Raw genomic sequence first — 17,100 nt, 5'->3', positions numbered from 1 at the left:
ACCAATCCATACTTTGTTGGTAAGGTTCTCTGTTATCTAAAAAAAAATAGGGGAGAAATTCAAACTAACACATCACAACCCTGAAAATGTAAACATTATATGTAAAAAAAATAAAAATAAATCAGAAAATAAGTATTTCAGTAGTTATCTAATGGGGCCTGCATTGAAATGTTATTTTGTCACGTTTACGTTATTGTTGTATAAAACAAAACCCATGTAGATTTAGGCGTTTAGAAGCAACCCCCATAACGAGGCATAATGACGTCACACGTGACCCACAACCCATCGCGAGAACATCCGCCATGTTGTTGGAGATGCAAACATGTAAACATGAAACGTTTGTCAGAAGAGAACTCTCCAAAGTCCGTGTTAAGGAGATGATTCAAAGCAAAGGGGTATAAAATTAAGTCTAGCAAAGATAAGTGGTGCAGGTGGATAAAAACGAGCATTACTTGATGACGGGAAATGACGGAAAAGACAAATGGTCCTTCTGCAGGTGAGTCTGCAGCCACAGCCACGCTGACTTGACTTGAGAAGTGAGAGAGCTTCTCTGAATGAATCAGAAAGAGTCGAATACACAACTTTCACTGATTTTAGATCGTACACGTAGGCTACTATGACATTTTTTTGTATATATTGTGAGCAGCTATCGTTCTCTGTGGAGGAAGCTAACTAAAGTGTTAGACTGGAGTTAAGTGGTTAATTCAGTGTTAATGTTCAGTACCCCTCTGATCAAAAGTTTAAGGATATTAATTAATTTAAACTTGAGGCAGATTAGATAAACAAAAAAAATAATTATCCAAAATTATTGTCACGTCAAATTTTTGGGGTACATTAATAATCAACCTAATGCAAATGTGGGGGATTCAAATTGATCTAAATTTGCAGTTGAATATAATTATCTATTTAGAATCTATATCTGAATTCATTCATGGCTCCCATGCTTGAGTGTTATTTATATTTTTTTCTGCTTTCTCAACACAAGAGGCCATTTAGCCCTAGTGTTGTATGAAGCTTTTTAACCCCTTATTAAAATAAAAATAATTATAAGCAATTTAACATTTACTTGAGACTTATAAACACTTTCTGTTATAGTAGAATATGAGTAGAATACAGAAGATAACCATAAACCACTAATTGTCAAAGGGCGTACGATGGTCATTGTAAGAGCCAAAGTGAATGTTTTATATTTTGTTTATTAGTTTTGGGGGCCACAGGTGGTAAGATTTTCGTAAACCCCAGGTGATTGCTTGGGGGGGAGGGGGTTCATTGTTATTTAGCGGATACAGACGTGCCAAATAGGGAGCTGGGTGATGGATTTTTTTGCAAACTTTTCTGTTGACCGTCTGTTCATCGTCATCATAATCACCGTCAGTCTTAGTCACCGCCTTTCTTTATCATCGTCATTATGGATTATTATTTTTGGATGTCATTTTGCTTTATTTGTCAGTGTTGATCATAAGTGTGTTGGTTTTTATTAAGCCACAGTTTATTGTCACAATATCCAATGTCTTGGAGATGCGTCACAGTACAAAAACCCGCTTGGGCAGCATGTTGTTGGATCGAAGTCGCTACAGTTATCCTTGTGCGCTGCATGAATGGATCATCACTATAAAAACACTTAACTTTGTTATAAAAAAAGAGATGCAATTTTTGTAAAGCTGAACTTCACCCTATTCAGTAGTTAATAGTATCAATTCCTCCATTTTTATAGCCACTCAATCCTTGCACATGCATGGGGAGAAGAGAAAAAAAAGCATGCTGGGAGGCAACAAGGCGAGCAGCCGCATCACTGTGTCACCTTGGCAATACTTATCTTTTACTCTTGTTTGAATCTCCCACATATAGAAAAGAATAGAAATATCCTTCGTGGTCCCTCAATGTGGTAATTCGGGTGAATGAGCAGCAAAGGAAAAGTCAAATGGAAGCATGCAGGTTCTCATGTGCGTGAATAAGAATAAGAGACTGTACAGTAACGACACATTTACAACATAAGAAAAAATACTGTACTGTTAGTAGAAGTGGCATACTGAAAAAAAAAATTAAAAAGTGTGCAGCTTAGTAGGGGGGTTTAAGAAAAATGTGCTAAGCCTATGTGCTACAGACCTATGCAGCAATTTTTGGTTCAGCAAGCAAAGATGGAAATAACCTGCATGAAACACTGGGTTACTAAATTTTGTCTTCAATTACTTTAATAGTTTGTCTTTAATAGTTTTGTATTCATTTTTTATTTTACCTAATGCGTGCTTGTTTCCTTTGAACTACTAAATAGTAATAGCTACCTGTATATCATGCTCACAATTCTGCCTATAGTAATAGCCACCTGTACATATATTCATAGTACATGTAAACTCTGTTATAATAATTATCTGTATATTATGCTATTGTACATATCTGTAAAACTCTACTCATAGTAATAACCACCTGTATATTATATTTGGTACACATCCAGCTGTAAATTTAGTTCACAATACTAGTTATCTATATATTATACTCATAGGACAAATCTATCAGTAAATTCTGTTTATAATAGTATCCATCTCTATATTTATTGAGTAAAAACCCACGTCCTGTACTTATGGAACCATTGTTTATCCTGCAATTGCTGCTATTGCACTTCTGGTTAGACCTAAACTGCATTTTGTTGCCTTGTACCTGTACCTGTGTAATGACAATAAAGTTGAATCTAATCTAATCTAAAGCTCTGGATCGGATTCAGCAAGGCAGATCCATGCATGACTTGCCTGAAAAAACTGCAGCAGATCTGTTTTCGAAGTGATGCTTCAGTTCAGATCATAGCCTCATCTGAGATTTTTCCCTTCATCCTTTGGTTTTAGTTAGAACACCTAACATGAGAGGAAGCATATACTTTCTAAATCAGTCTTATGTCTGCAGGTGGCGTAGATGTAGATAGTGCAGAGAGGATGTGGCTGGAGCGAATCTGCAACCAACCGGTCCTGGAAGCCTGCTCACGCTCTGAATTATGCTTACATCTACCTGCAGCATTTCATTAAAGGTTGGTTTTCAGGTTTTAAAATCCTCTACATACTGTCCTGAGTAATCTTAGCATCTCTTATGCTCACTGCCTTTATTCACTTCCACGTCAGCCTTTAAAAGGAACCAAGTCAGCCAGACTGTTTCTCCAACAAGTTCAGAAGACGTCTGCAAGATAAACCTTCAGCCACGGACCTTCCTCAGATCAATAGGTAAAATTAAAATCTAATATATAAAAAAAAAAGTTTAATCTAAAGTTTACTTGAATACAGATAAAAATGTTACCTTTTGTCACGTTAAATAAATAAAAGCAGATGGCTGATGCACATTGCAGTAAAAGGCTTTGGAGAGAAAACAATGGACTGAAGAGAACATCTATGTTTGAAGAAACCACCAACTCTTCTGATGAAGGTGACTTTCTTCTGTGGGAGTTTAGCAGCAATAATAAAAAAAATATATCTTCCAGTGAAGCAAATATAGGAAGAAACACGCTTGACACCAACCAGCAAGTCTAAATGATGCTAGGGTGTTAATGACCTCTTTTGTTTAAACACCAGCAGTGAATGGAGGAAAAATGTTGAGTTATTCTTAAAATAATAAATGCTCAGAGATATAAGTCATTGGTAACTAGAAAGATAAAAAGATCATAATTATCAGGAAATATCTGATTATAAAAAAATAAAACTACACAAAACTCAATGCTTATTCAATCTGTCCCTCAGTGGCTTTAATCAGTGAAGGAGATGTGTATTTTTAAAGTTATTACAACAGAAAAAAACGTACGTGATTGCAAAATCCCATTTAACCCTCGTGTTCATGTGTCTCCTGAAGGCGAGCATCAGATGTCGGTGTTTAAAGAAGAGGTCTCTGATCCGCGGGGCTCTGGTTTGGGCCAGCAGAGTCCAGCACTCCTTCAGGTAAAGAAGGAAGACCGGGAACGGTGGGCTGATCCGGAGGGAGGGCGGCTTATTGAGCGGGAAGAGCCGGACGACACCAGTTTCCCCTTCACTGTTGTTACGGTGAAGATCGAAGACGACGATGAGAATCTTCCCTCGTCAGGGCATCAACACGTCAGAACTGAAGACAGCAGGGAGGCGGCGTCTCCCGCCAGCAGATCAGCTGAGCAGATGGAAACAGAACCCCATAGGGAGGATTGCGGGGGACCAGAACCAGACGGGAACCCGGGTGCAAATACTGATATACGTCCAACAACTGATGAAAACGCTTCAGCCTCTTCTGAGACGGAAGTCAGCGGTGAGGATGAGGATGGCGAAGGTCGCGCCGCTCGTCTGTCGGGTTCTGGATCGGAGGATGAAGACTGGGGGGAAAGCGGGACTCGTCTGTCAGGAGAAACGTCCTCCAGATGCTTGGACGAGGCAGACCTTTCTACAACGGAGCCGAACGCGGAGTCGCAAAAAGCCCGCGACGAGAAGAAGCTCTTCGTCTGCGACGATTGCGGGAAACCGTTTTACTATCTGTATCACCTCAAGCGCCACATGGCCCGCCACACAGGCGAGAAGCCGTTTCAGTGTGACGAGTGTGGCAAAAAGTTCAGCTTGAGGGGGAACCTGAACCAGCACATGACGATCCACAAAGGAGAAAAACCCTTCGCCTGCAGCTTCTGCGACCGACGCTTCAGACTGAGCAGCTACCTCCAAGCGCACGTGGTGACGCACCTCGGCGTGAAAGCGTTCGCCTGCCAGCACTGCGGGGAGAGCTTTACCCGAGAGGGAGCGCTGAAGAGGCACGTCGTCCGGCACACGGGCGTGAAGCCGTTCGCCTGTGCCATATGTGACAAGAGATTTTACAGGAGGTCCGACTTGAAGTATCACACGCCGGTGCACTCCAGGGAGCACAAGGTCAGCTCGGCGCCGAGGAACTTTGCCTGCGACGAGTGCGGGAAAAGGTTCGTCCACAAGTCCCACGTAACGCGCCACATGATCACCCACACGGGAGACAAGAGCTTCAGCTGTGATGTTTGTGGGGTCCTGTTCAAGTGGCAGAGCGCTTTGAAGAGACACAGGAGGAGGTTTCACAATCAGTAGAAGCTGCTCAGTTTTTTTTATATTTATTTCATAGGCTACATGAAGGTAACCAGGAAAAAACAAATAAAGATGTCACAGATAAGCTGTGTTTTGAGAAGCATGGTCGAAGGCGTCTGTCTTACATTTCAATAAAAGGGGCTAGTGTGTTTCAGCTGTCGAGGGATCACACTCCTCAGCCTCCCTGGGAAAGTATTTACTCTTACTCACCCTTCGGTCGGGGGTATCAACTCCATGACGGTTTCATGCATGTTTTAGGAGAGTCTCTGCTCCAACAGAGCTAAACTAATGGCTGACCTGCCTTCTCTGTCTTTAGGTTGTGCGTAGGTCTGCTAATGAACTGCTCATTGACTCCGAGCTTCCTACATTGTCTGGAAAAGTGTGGATTTGACAGGTCTCAAGTCTGGATAATTATGGAAAGTTGGTTTGAGTGTCCAGACTTTGTTATTGTTTTATGTAAAGGACATAAAGAGTCAAGGGCTTCTTGCATCAATTTATTTTAAATGAGCATACGTTGTAAATTGAAACATCACAACTTGAATTTATGACAAACAGATTCATTGGTTTGCTTGTAAAGGATCGTCGTCATTTATTAAACAGTTTTTCCCCTGAATTGTTTTTATTTGTCTCAGTTTTTTTCTTTGATTTTTTTTTTTTTCCAATAACGGTTTAGGATGCAAGCACAGTTCTTTAAAAAATAAAAACTGAAGGGATATTGAAGTTTTGAGAGTCCCTCTAATCATAGAAGGAGGTCCTAGAAACGTTGAATATGAGATTACAGGTCCTATGGGAAGAAATATTTTAATCTTTTCGCTAAATGGTTTCCTGTATTGTGTATGGAATTCAGTGGTTGTCTTTTTTATGGTTTTGCTTTTTTTATGTGTATATGTGAACAGGTGATTTATCTGTCACATGATTTAATCAGAAGATAATGCCTGTTCCCAAAGGCACCGTGGCTGAAACATTTTTAATAAATAAGGCTTGACACGGGAGCTTCGGTTGGTGTGCTGATTGATTCTTTGTTTTCTGTCAGAGGTTTAATTACATTTATTTGGTGCCAATCTACAAAAAAATCAAATTTTAAGGAATTTTAAAAGACAGACAGCTACAACCTGTCTCCAGCAATGTATAATGAAATCAGTTCAATCATACAGGCAGTTTTAGATTTAATTCTGGACAATCTAATCAAGATTCAAGTCATTATACAGTTCATAAAGTTGATTAAAGGTTTTACATTTAAGGAAAAACGTCAACATCTGCCATGAGTGATGGGGGGGTAAACAGAGCATCTATTGTGTATAACCACTGATCAATGTAGGAGGCAGAGACCTCTGCTTTTTCATATTATGGTACTAAACTCACAGTGGTCTGTTACTGTTGCATTTAAAAATGCAACACATACCCTTTCTTTCACAATCATATTTGAATTTATATGAATTTCAAAATGTCAGTTGCAGATGTCACAGTTTTGACAACTTTAAATAGGCGCCGTTATTAAAATAAAAAGCCACTCTTGGCAGACTGGTTTAAAGTCTATGACATAATTAACCACCCCACTCTAGTTGATTTACCTTTATGAGAGACCATTAGCTATAGTATGTTTTTTTTGTTTTTTGTTTCAGCTGAAAGCTCTGTGTTTCATGTTAGTCAGCCATCTGGAGCAGCCCATTACTGTTTTAACAGCAGACCTACTTGCAGAATGTGAATATTATATACTGTATGTTTATATGTTTATTTAAAACCCATAATTACAGTCTGGTTTCATGTTTTATGTGCGTATCGCCTTGAAGAAAAGACTCCTGGGGGATTCTGTTATTTGCTCTGCTCACGCTGGAAACACATCAGTGGCTTCAACACCTGTCCAAGTCTGGTTCTGCTTGCCTGCCTCATCTGCCACTTCTCATTCCTTTCAATAAACCTTTTGAAACGGATAAAAACTTTTGGATATTGGCTTTTATTGAGATTAGGTGAAATTAAATGCCAGATAAAGTTGCAAAGAAAGCTATCGGACATGTTTTAGCTGAAATGGATATAAAGGTCAATCAGACAGAAGCAAAAGGCAACCATAAAGAAGATAAAAGATGGTAAAAACAGCGGCAGGAAAATAGAAAAGACAGATGGTTTTATAGAACAGGAGAATTGAGAAGTGCTGGAAGAAACAGCACTTCTCTGCGCAAAAATCTGCACAGGAATAAAAAATTAATTAAATTAAAAAAAATTAATAATGGAAATACTTCAAAGAAAATATGGGGATATATTTTTGATTATATTTTTAGGTTTTTGAGAAGAACAAGTTAGGTTCAAAAGACTATTATTTTTGTAGATAGATACTGAGCCACACTCCAATCTAGAAGGTGGCGGTAATACATCTTAAAGTTGTTTTCTAACCGCCGTAAAAACACACGAAGAAGAAAAAACGTTGACTAGCTTAGCCTCAGCCGTAAACCATATTAAATATTGTGCAAAACAAGTGTGTGGTTAGTGTTTCAGGCTATTTGTTCGATTGTTTTAATGTTTCTGTTCGCTTCGTTTGAGTCGCTGAAACTATTTTGTTATTTTCAGCGGAAGTTAACTTTACATCAGATGATTAGCTTTGATTAGCAAGGCGAATGGGCTGTTAGCCACCGTGGAGCTAAAGCTGCTAACAGCAGAGACGTGATCAGCATTTTCTGCGGAAAAGTTTTAAAAAGTTTAGTGCTGGTAGACGATTCCATATTCCGACTTTGTGAGCTTATGCGGGACAGACTCCATCCTCTGTGGACATCTCCTCTAACCTTGTTGTCCAGCTGAGGACCGAGAGACTGGGGACAGTTGCAGAGAGGACACAGAGCTGCTGACCAAGGTACCAGACTCTCTGCTCTGCAGCATCACTTCAGCTCTGCTACTGTTTACAGTTCATGTTAAAACATTTTATCTGAATATATTATTTATTTATTATTTGTGTCTGATTCAACTTTCACACTTCAAAATAAAATAAACTACTAAAACACTTACATTTTGCAAACAAAGGAGAATCCCAAGTGGAGCAAGGAAAGTCTGAGATCATGAAGATTAAAGCAGAGGACCATGGAGGACCCAGTCTGGTGTCCTCCATACCTGCAGCATCCTCATCAGAACTGGAGAAGAGACAAGACAGCAAAGATCTCAGTAAGTGACACACATTGGTTTGTGTAGAATCAAGCAAATTACGTTCAGCTGAAGGTTGTAAACTGGCTTATATTATGGAGAATCACCTAAAGACGGTTACAAGGTCGGCCTTTTATCTCTGAAGAACACTAACAGGATTAAAAGACTAATGTCTCAGCAGGATCCAATCAATGCTTTTATCATTAGTCAAACTGAATACTGCAGCGATGTTTTCGCAGGTCTGCCTAAAAAGTGGATCAGACAGCTGCAGCTGATCCAGAACGCTGCTGCCCACGTCCTCACTAAGACTAAGAAAGTAGAGCACATCACCCCAGTTCTAAAGTCCTTACACTGGCTCCCTGTATCTCAGAGAATACACTTTAAAATACTTCTGTTAGTCTATAAATCCCTAAATGGCTTAGCACCTAAATACATCACAGACTTGTTATCAGTGTATCAACCCTCCAGACCACTAAGGTCTTCTGGCTCAAGTCTACTCTATGTACCCAGAACCAGACACAGAGAAGCAGCATTTAGTTCTTATGTTTCACTTAATTTTGAATAAAAATCCCAAAAGACTGTAAAAGTGTTGGAACCCTGAGTTCCTTTAAGTCAGGTTTAAAAACCTGTTTGTTTGGGGTTGCCTTGGGATGTTACTGTTCTGCAGGGCAGTAAGCAAACTTTTAGCTTATAGCACTGGTGCTACAGCACAGAACAAAAAGTTCTAGCACCAGCACCAAATGTATCTAAAAACCAAAAGTAGTGCATATCATTACTAAAACACACAAACAAATGCAATGTATACAATGAAAACACGGTAACAAGCAATAACCAGCAGAAGCTACACACTGCAAAGGACTCGAACTGCAGGAACCCTAGCAGAGCAACAGCGCTCCAGAAACAAACAGCAGGTGTAGCGCTCAAAAAAACAACCAAATTGATTGAAAAACAGAACTCACAATCTCAGATAAGAAGATCCCAAAAACACAGCCAGACAAACAGCTGACATGCATATCCCCTTAAACAAAACAGCAATCTTGTAGTTCAAAGGTTCCCAGAGTCTTAGTTTAACCTTTCATTCTCTAAACCACACTTGGTCGACACAGCAGTGTTGAGAACCTGCAAACTTTGAGTTGTATTCAAGGAAAAAATTTGACATTAAGATTAATTCATTCATAGTTGCTTTGAGACCTGGGAGGGATACCTGAACTTCTAAACTTATTATTATTATTATTATTATTATTATTATTATTATTATTATTATTATTATTGCAACAGAAACATTAGTTTTATTATAAAAATATATTTGTAGGGTTATAAAAGATCCTGGTTAATCATGATATCCATGTGTCTCCCACAGATAAACAGCAGCTGTTGGTGGTTAAAGAAGAGGTTCCTGATCTTTGGAGCTCCAGTTTGGACCAGCAGAACCCAGAACTCCTCCAGATCAAGAAGGAAGAAGAACGGTGGAACCTCCAGGAAGGAGAACAATCTGCTGTGCAGATTGAGCATGAAGAGAATCAGCAGTTATCAAAACTTCATCAACTCAAAACTGAAGACAACAGCGAGACAGAAACTCCAACCTGCAGCTCAGCTGTACCAGTGAAAACAGAACATGGTGCAAATACTCAAATACAGCCAAATGATAGAACTTCTTCTGACTCTTCCGAGACTGAACACAGCTCGGAGGATGATGATGATAATGATGACAACCTTTCAGGTTCTGGATCTGAAACTGTAGCAAGTGATGAAACCAGGACTCTTCAGTCAGGGGTAAGCAGCAGTGTGGGAGGTAAAACTGTCCAGAAACTCTTCAGCTGCACAGAGTGTTATAAACAGTTTGCATGCCAACAATCATACCTGAAACATCTGAAATGTCATTCAGGAGAAAATACAGATCAGAAGCAATCAGGAGGCAAAGCTAATAAGAAAGCAGCTGTCTGTAAAGACTGTGGTAAAACTTTTAAGAATCATTCTCGCCTTAGATCACATATAACTATCCACACTGGAGAAAAACCATTTGCTTGTTGTGATTGTGGCAAAGAATTCAGGCAAGCACACAGTCTTAAACAACACATGAGAATCCACACTGGAGAAAAACCATTTACTTGTGGTGAATGTGGTAAAACATTTAGCTACCAGCACGGTCTTCGTATACACATGGTTTGCCACACAGGAGAAAAACCATTTGAGTGTAAGGAATGTGGTAAAACATTTTCCCTCAAAGGAGCTCTAAAGAGCCACATCATGATTCATAAAGGAGTGAAACCTTTTGCCTGCAGTAACTGTGACAAATGTTTTCGACTCAGTGGTGATCTTAAAACGCACATGTTAACCCACATTGGCGTGAAACTGTTCGGCTGTAGTTATTGTGGAGCCAGGTTTACTCGGCAGGGAACTCAGATGAGACACATCAGATGCCACACAAGTGGAAAACAATTTGTGTGTGATAAGTGTGATAAAAGGTTTTATCGAAACTCGGAACTAACGCATCACATGTCAACTCACATGCCAAATTACGTAAAAATTCGGAAGGTATTCACCGGGGAAGGAAAATGGGTCTGTAACGAATGTGGAAAAAAACATATGCGAAAGGCACATCTTACAGCACACATGTATACCCACTCAGGAGTAAAACCTTTTAGCTGCAGTGTTTGTAGTGCACGTTTTACACGCAAGGATAGCCTCCAAATACACAAGAGAGCCCACAGTCAATAGAAACGGCTCAGTTCAAGATTTATTGCCGAGCTAAGAAATCAATATCTATGGGAGAGGTCCCAGATGGATGTGAGTGAAGCTAGCTGGAGCTAAGCGAAACAAAATTCATCTGGCTCGTCAGGTTAGGTGACATGTGGAAGCTTAGTGGAAAATGCATTTTTTAAATGCATTTTTTTTATGAATCGATCATTTGGAATGAATATGAAAATCGATTCAGAATTGGAAAAAAAAAATTTTTAACTCAGCCCTAGTTTACGTCACTGTCCTGGCTCTCACTACACAAAAGACATCCACACAGACTTCTCCCAATAAAAGTAGTCCCAGCTCCAAGTAAACCCATAAATAACTGATCTTTTCTTCTTTTCTTTCTTTATAGAAACTGCTCAGTTAAGAATTTATTTATTTTATTATGTCAGTTTAAGTATTTTCGAGATTCATTACAACAGTTCTTGACAAGTGAACTGCTGTTTGTTTTACTGTTACGTTTTCTTTAATTAATACATATTTACAACATGGGGTTTGGGTCAAGTTAATTTATTGCTTCTGAAGATATTTTTTGCTAATCCAGTTTAATTAACCAGACTAAAACCAAGGTTTTATGGAAGAAAGAATCTTAATGCCATCATGTCTTTGTCAGTGCTGTGTAAAATGCCTGATCTACCTCTCATTTCTCTAAATGTTCCTTCCAAGCAACCCGGCCATAGTTTTTTAGGTGGTCTTGATCAGTAGTTTTTATTTAAAGTCTTCCTGAAATTTTCTTTGGACTTTTTCTGCTTGTTTCCCCATTTCCAGCCCAGTCCTGATGAAGAACATTTTAGTGACTGGGTGTTGCAGGAGCTGCCTGATGCTGGAAGATGGCGACAGGAAAATTTTTTAAGATTAAATAAGCCAAACTAAAGAGCTAATTAAATCAGGAATTTGTAAATAACTAAGATACTTGAGCTTCTGTCTGTAATACCTCAGTGGAACCACTTTGACACAAACCCACCTATCTGAAGTGGAAGCTGAGCGGTTCATAATGAAATCCCACTTTCCTCTAAAGTCAGGACATTTAGAGGCTAGAAAACGGATTTATGTTTTCCTGACAAAACACTAACAGGATCAGAATGAAAAAGCTGCAAATTCAGAAATTTGGGTGTAGGATTTTGGATAGATATGTGTGAGCATGTAAAAGTTGGAGGCATGAACTAATCTTTTGGCTCATATTTAAAATCCAATATGAGTAGTTTATGTACGGTCGGAGCAGAGTATCTGTCCACAGCAAGTGCACCATCTATAAAGTTTTCTTTTATAAGTTTTGCTCTATTAATTAATTTACAACATTTGGATTTGACTTATGTTCTGTGTCTTCTGGTTCATCTCTTATTTAAGGGATTTTTTTAAGTTATCTTTATTATGAATAAACTTTGCTTATACAATGCTCTGCGCCTGGGTCATCTTTAACTGCTACCATGACGTTACAGGGATCCATCCATCCATCCATTTTCTGACCCGCTTAATCCCTCATGGGGTCGTGGGGGTTGCTGGTGCCTATCTCCAGTGTTCGCTGGGTGAGAGACGGGTTACAACCTGAACAGGTGTATAAGCTATAAGTGGTGTGCAAAAAAGAAGTGCTGGAAATGAAGCTTGTTGGGGAAAAAAGGAGCAAGAGGAGTTATTTCTGGGATTTCTGTGGGGGAAATCTTGACGAGTAGAAGAAAGCAATAAAAAGAGAAATAATAGGCATTAAACAACTACATGCTTTTAGCAATGGAGAAAAAGTGCATCAGTTTTACTGGGTTTCCAAGACAAAAATACTCCCTCATAAATTTATGCCTCTCAGATGCTACAAGTGTCAAAGATATGGATAGAGACACTGCCAATATGTGTAAGGGCAAACAAAGGTGTGGTAGATGTGGAGATGAAGCCACTGCAGCAGATGCAGGGTGAATAGGGAAGAAATAGGCAGCTGAAATTTAACAAGTTAGAACAGACAAGAGAATTAAATATGCAGAAGCAGTTAACATGGTAAGGAATAAGGAAACGATACCAGAAACAAGCCACTCTGGGCTGGGAGTTACAGATAATAGCCATCATACTGTTACATTGGACAAATTAATTCCATCCTTCCTTACATGGTCAACCGGTCAGAACAAGCAGAGGCTAAAACAGAGAAAATAAAGATCATTATAAAAGCAGCTGCAAAGTTTTTTAATGTGAAATATTTATCTTGGGAAAAGATCCCTGCTGATCTTAGGCATGGGGAAGGCTCATCTAAAGGGGCTTCTCAAACCATTGCATAACGGTGTTACAATCTGATAGCAAACGGCCAGGAGTTCAAAGGATTCATTAAAACCTTAAATACAAAACGGATATAACATGTAAGCAAAAAAAAAAAAAAAAAAAAAATGGCTCAAACTATCGTTGGATTTGATCATATACGGATACTCACTTTAATTAAAGGCAGGGTGAAAGGCAGTGGAAAAGCTATATTCATTGAAAACAATCAGAATTGTACACAACATGATTTAACGTAGAAATTGTTGGATTTATTATTATTGAAATTGGATTTATTATCATTGAAATTATTATTGTTTGGCCAAATGAGGAAAGTATTATAACCAATGTAAGCAGTATTATAGTATTATAACCAATGTAAGCAATTAGACAAAAACTAGAATCGATCCTGTACCATTTGAGAGGAAAAATTGTTTGGTGTGGGGAATTCTCACAGCACTTTGTGGGGCTGTCAGGATGACAGTAACATGATGTTATTAGAAGAAATAATTGAAAGTAAGGAATTGGTAGTTCTGAATAACGGCTCAGGCACTCGGGTGGATTTTGGTTACACAATCTTTAGCTGTTATTTGCAGCTTGAGAGTTTTAAAACAAAAATACATGTATAAACAAGTAAAGTTTGAAATTATCGTGGAAAATAGATTAACAAGGTAATTATTACAAAAGTACATAAGTAAAGACTCTAAATTAAAAGAGATACATTTATCTCTTTGTATAATTAAATTACTGCCTGCATTTATTTATTTGCTGCACTTTTGTGCATTTATTTGTATGCTTATTTATAGATTATTTCTGTATTTATTCCTTTATTTTTTAAATGTGTCAAAGTTAGTTCTCCATACACTGGAAACTTTAGCACATATTTTCTTGGATTGGAATAACTATTCACAGGAGAGAGAAATATTAGTCAGAAATCTGCACAGAAATAAAACCACAATAAGTGAAATACTTCAAAGATTATATAATTTTTGATAGTATTTTTAGGTTTTTTAGAAGAATAAGTTACGTTCAAAAGAACATAATTTTTGTAGATAGATACTGAGCCATACTCCAATCTAGAAGGTGGCGGTAATGCTCCTTGAAGTTGTTTTCTAACCGGCATAAAACACAAGAAGAAGAAGACGAAGAAGAAGAAGAAGAGACTAGCTTAGCTTCAGCAGTAAACCGTTTTTAAACATTGTGCAAAGCACTTGGGGTGTTTCAGGCTTTTTGTTCGATTGGAGATATTGTTTCTGCTCGCTTCTTTCGAGCCGCTGAAATTATTGTTTTATTTTCTGCGGAAGTTAACTGTACATTAGATGATTCGCTTTGATTAGCAAGGCGAATGGGCTGTTAGCCACCGTGGAGCTAAAGCTGCAAACAGCAGAGACGTAATCTGCATTTTCTGCGTTAATGTTTTTAAAACTCCAAATTTTAGCGCTACAAGACGAATCCATATTCCGACTTAATGAGAGTATGCAGGACAGACTCCATCCTCTGTGGACACCTCCTCTAACCTTGTTGTCCAGCTGAGGACCGAGAGACTGGGGACAGTTCCAGAGAGGACACAGAGCTGCTGACCAAGGTATCAGACTCTCTGCTCTGCAGCATCACTTCTGCTCTCCTGCTGTTTACATTTTCTGTTCAAACATTTTATCTTATATTATTTAATCCCTATTTGTGTCTGGTTCTACTTTCACACTTCAAAATAAAATAAAAAACTACTAAAACACTTACATTTTGCAAACAGGAATTGTGAAAAGGAGAATCCCAAGTGGAGCAAGAAAGGTCTTGGATGATGAAGGTTGAAGCAGAGGACCATGGAGGACCCAGTTTGGTGTCCTCCATACCTGCAGCATCCTCATCAGACCTGGAGAAGAGACAAGACAACAACGATCTCAGTAAGTGACACACATTGGTTTGTGTAGAATGTATAATCACCTAAAGACGGTTACAAGGTTGGCCTTTTATCTCTGAAGAACACTAACAGGATTAAAAGACTAATGTCTCAGCAGGATCTAATCAATGCTTTTATCATTAGTCAAACTGATTACTGCAGCGATGTTTTCACAGGTCTGCCTAAAAAGTGGATCAGACAGCTGCAGCTGATCCAGAACGCTGCTGCCCGCGTCCTCACTAAGACTAAGAAAGTAGAGCACATAACCCCAGTTCTAAAGTCCTTACACTGGCTCCCTGTATCTCAGAGAATAGACTTTAAAATATTTATTTTAGTCTATAAATCTCTGAATGGCTTAGCACCTAAATACATCACAGACTTGTTATCAGTGTATCAACCATCAAGACCACTCAGGTCTTCTGGCTCAAGTCTAGCAGCATTTTCTTATTTTGCAGCACTTATCTGGAAAAATAAAATCCTAGAAGACTGTAAAAGTACTGCAACCCCAAAATCCTTTAAATCAAGGTTAAAAATCTTTTTTTAGGGTTTCCTTTGGATGTTAATGTTCTATTTACACTATGGTAGTTAAATCAGGTAGTCCTCCTGATCTTTTACTCTGAAGAAGGGGTCTTCGTTTATTAATGACTTCTTTAGTAAGAAATGAAACTATACTTTGACACATTTAATCTAAACAAGCCAAAGAAATGGTACAGCTCAGTACTGGGCTCTTATTTTGATCACGATGCAGGAAAAAGGTAAAATGAGAAAGAGAGCCCCAAATGTTCAGTACATCAGCATTTTATAGAATAAAGAGTGTACTAGGGCTGAATCGATAAAAATCGGCTACTAACACACGATTCGTGTGTTGCGTGATTAATGCGTCACTCGCCACGTTGCGGAGCCGTTTACCTCACTTTGCAGATCGTTGTCAGATCGAAGTCGTGCTTCGGGGTGCCATCTGAACATCAGCCAGATGGCTCGTCTAACGCAGCTGTTAGCTTGTTAGCTGGTTAAAGACAGGAGCTTGTTTGCATGCGCAACATTCCCTGTTTGGATTGAAATGTGTTCAGTTTAAAAGGAAAGAAAGTATTCAGAATGCACAGTTTATATGGGCTCAAAATCAAATAATCCGATCATGACGTGCTTTTACTTGCGCAAAGATTTATTCAAAGTAGAAACTCACTGACTTTAGCAGAGTTGTTGAATTTCCATAAAACAACTGCAGAAGTTTTGTAGTGGGGAAAAAACAACAAACCCGGAGGTGTGTTGGTTCTGACTGTCCTGAGCGCTTAGAATGGACCCGCACCAGGTTCTGAGATGGTTGAGAACTCCTGCTGTTGAGAGAGCGGGAGGAAATGATGATCATCCCAAAATGTTCTGAACTGCACAGCGCTGCGGCCCCATCCTCCACAGGAAAGCGCTGTAAATTCATGAGTTAATCCAAACAAGTGTTTAGATGGACGCTGATCGGATTATGGATCATAAACCAGCCCTCTCAATCAGAATACAATTTCATTCTGGTGGTAACAATTTGTTGATTAAGCTTTACGTTTTAATTTGCTGACAAAGTCTGAGTGAAGGTACTGTATGGGAGAGAGGAGCAGGGCTCTAAACTAACTTTTCAATAATCTTTATTGTTGTTAACTAACCATAATGAAATACCCAAATAAAATAAAAAAACACAAGAAAAACAAGACATAAGCGTCCCAAAAGGACACCCTCAAAAATGTAAAACTCTCAGAAGAAATACAAAGTATTAAATATCTAGCAACCTTTTTAAGTCTTGGGAAAAAATGAGAAAAACTTACAGAATAAACGTCCTTGGAAGTAAAATATGTACAAGGACAAATGCAGCATTTCGTATTTACATAAAATGCAGCTTGTGCTGAAACAGTCGGAAATGGGCTGGTGGTTTATCTGATTGTCAGCAGTGGTGTTTTTGCACTGGTTCCATTGTTATGCCCAAACATTTCTTCTAGGTGCTCCAGCACAAGGGTGAGGTTCAACCAAACTGCATTCAACACCCCAGTTTTAGCTTCACTTTTGTTGAAATAAATCTGTTCATGT

General features: G+C 38.8%; 3 protein-coding genes across 12 annotated transcripts in view; all 3 read left to right on the top strand.

Annotated features, from left to right (window-relative positions):
- Positions 1–267: 267 nt before the first annotated feature.
- Positions 268–17,100, top strand: part of LOC105939490 (zinc finger protein 771) — a 22,563-nt gene continuing 5,730 nt past the window's right edge. For 2 of the 7 annotated variants that reach the window (XM_036142232.1, XM_036142231.1), the window contains exon 1: positions 269–496. Coding sequence is in view for 3 of the 7 variants with exons in the window: in XM_036142234.1 (XP_035998127.1) it covers positions 3,309–3,405; positions 3,826–5,039 (1,311 nt within the window). In the remaining 4 variants the exon portion in view is untranslated. Of the gene's footprint in view, positions 497–2,895; positions 3,017–3,107; positions 3,207–3,305; positions 3,406–3,825; positions 6,027–17,100 lie in introns of those variants that run through there. The other 5 variants (XM_036142234.1, XM_012881696.3, XM_036142236.1 and 2 more) reach the window with 5 other exon arrangements.
- LOC105939486 (zinc finger protein OZF) overlaps positions 7,432–17,100 on the top strand; it is a 38,492-nt gene continuing 28,823 nt past the window's right edge. For 2 of the 4 annotated variants that reach the window (XM_036142219.1, XM_036142222.1), the window contains exons 1-2: positions 14,304–14,721; positions 14,887–15,037. In XM_036142219.1, coding sequence (XP_035998112.1) covers positions 14,932–15,037 — 106 coding nt within the window. In that variant the 5' untranslated portion in view covers positions 14,304–14,721; positions 14,887–14,931. Of the gene's footprint in view, positions 7,879–14,303; positions 14,722–14,886; positions 15,038–17,100 lie in introns of those variants that run through there. The other 2 variants (XM_021308159.2, XM_036142223.1) reach the window with 2 other exon arrangements.
- LOC118564373 (gastrula zinc finger protein XlCGF28.1-like) lies at positions 8,048–11,051 on the top strand. Its single transcript, XM_036142225.1, has 2 exons — positions 8,048–8,183; positions 9,523–11,051. The coding sequence occupies exons 1-2, from the start codon at positions 8,081–8,083 to the stop codon at positions 10,878–10,880; spliced, it is 1,461 nt and encodes a 486-aa protein (XP_035998118.1). The 5' UTR covers positions 8,048–8,080; the 3' UTR covers positions 10,881–11,051.

Source organism: Fundulus heteroclitus, chromosome 10, assembly GCF_011125445.2.
Source record: "Fundulus heteroclitus isolate FHET01 chromosome 10, MU-UCD_Fhet_4.1, whole genome shotgun sequence".
Classification (NCBI taxonomy): domain Eukaryota; kingdom Metazoa; phylum Chordata; class Actinopteri; order Cyprinodontiformes; family Fundulidae; genus Fundulus; species Fundulus heteroclitus.
This window is presented reverse-complemented; position numbering and strand designations above follow the sequence as displayed.

Coding starts and splice junctions, on each gene's coding strand:
- LOC118564373 (XM_036142225.1), top strand. CDS start 8,081: ATGAAGATTAAAGCAGAGGACCATGGAGGACCCAGTCTGGTGTCCTCC. Junction 8,184..9,522: donor ACAAGACAGCAAAGATCTCA/GTAAGTGACACA, acceptor TGTCTCCCACAG/ATAAACAGCAGCTGTTGGTG.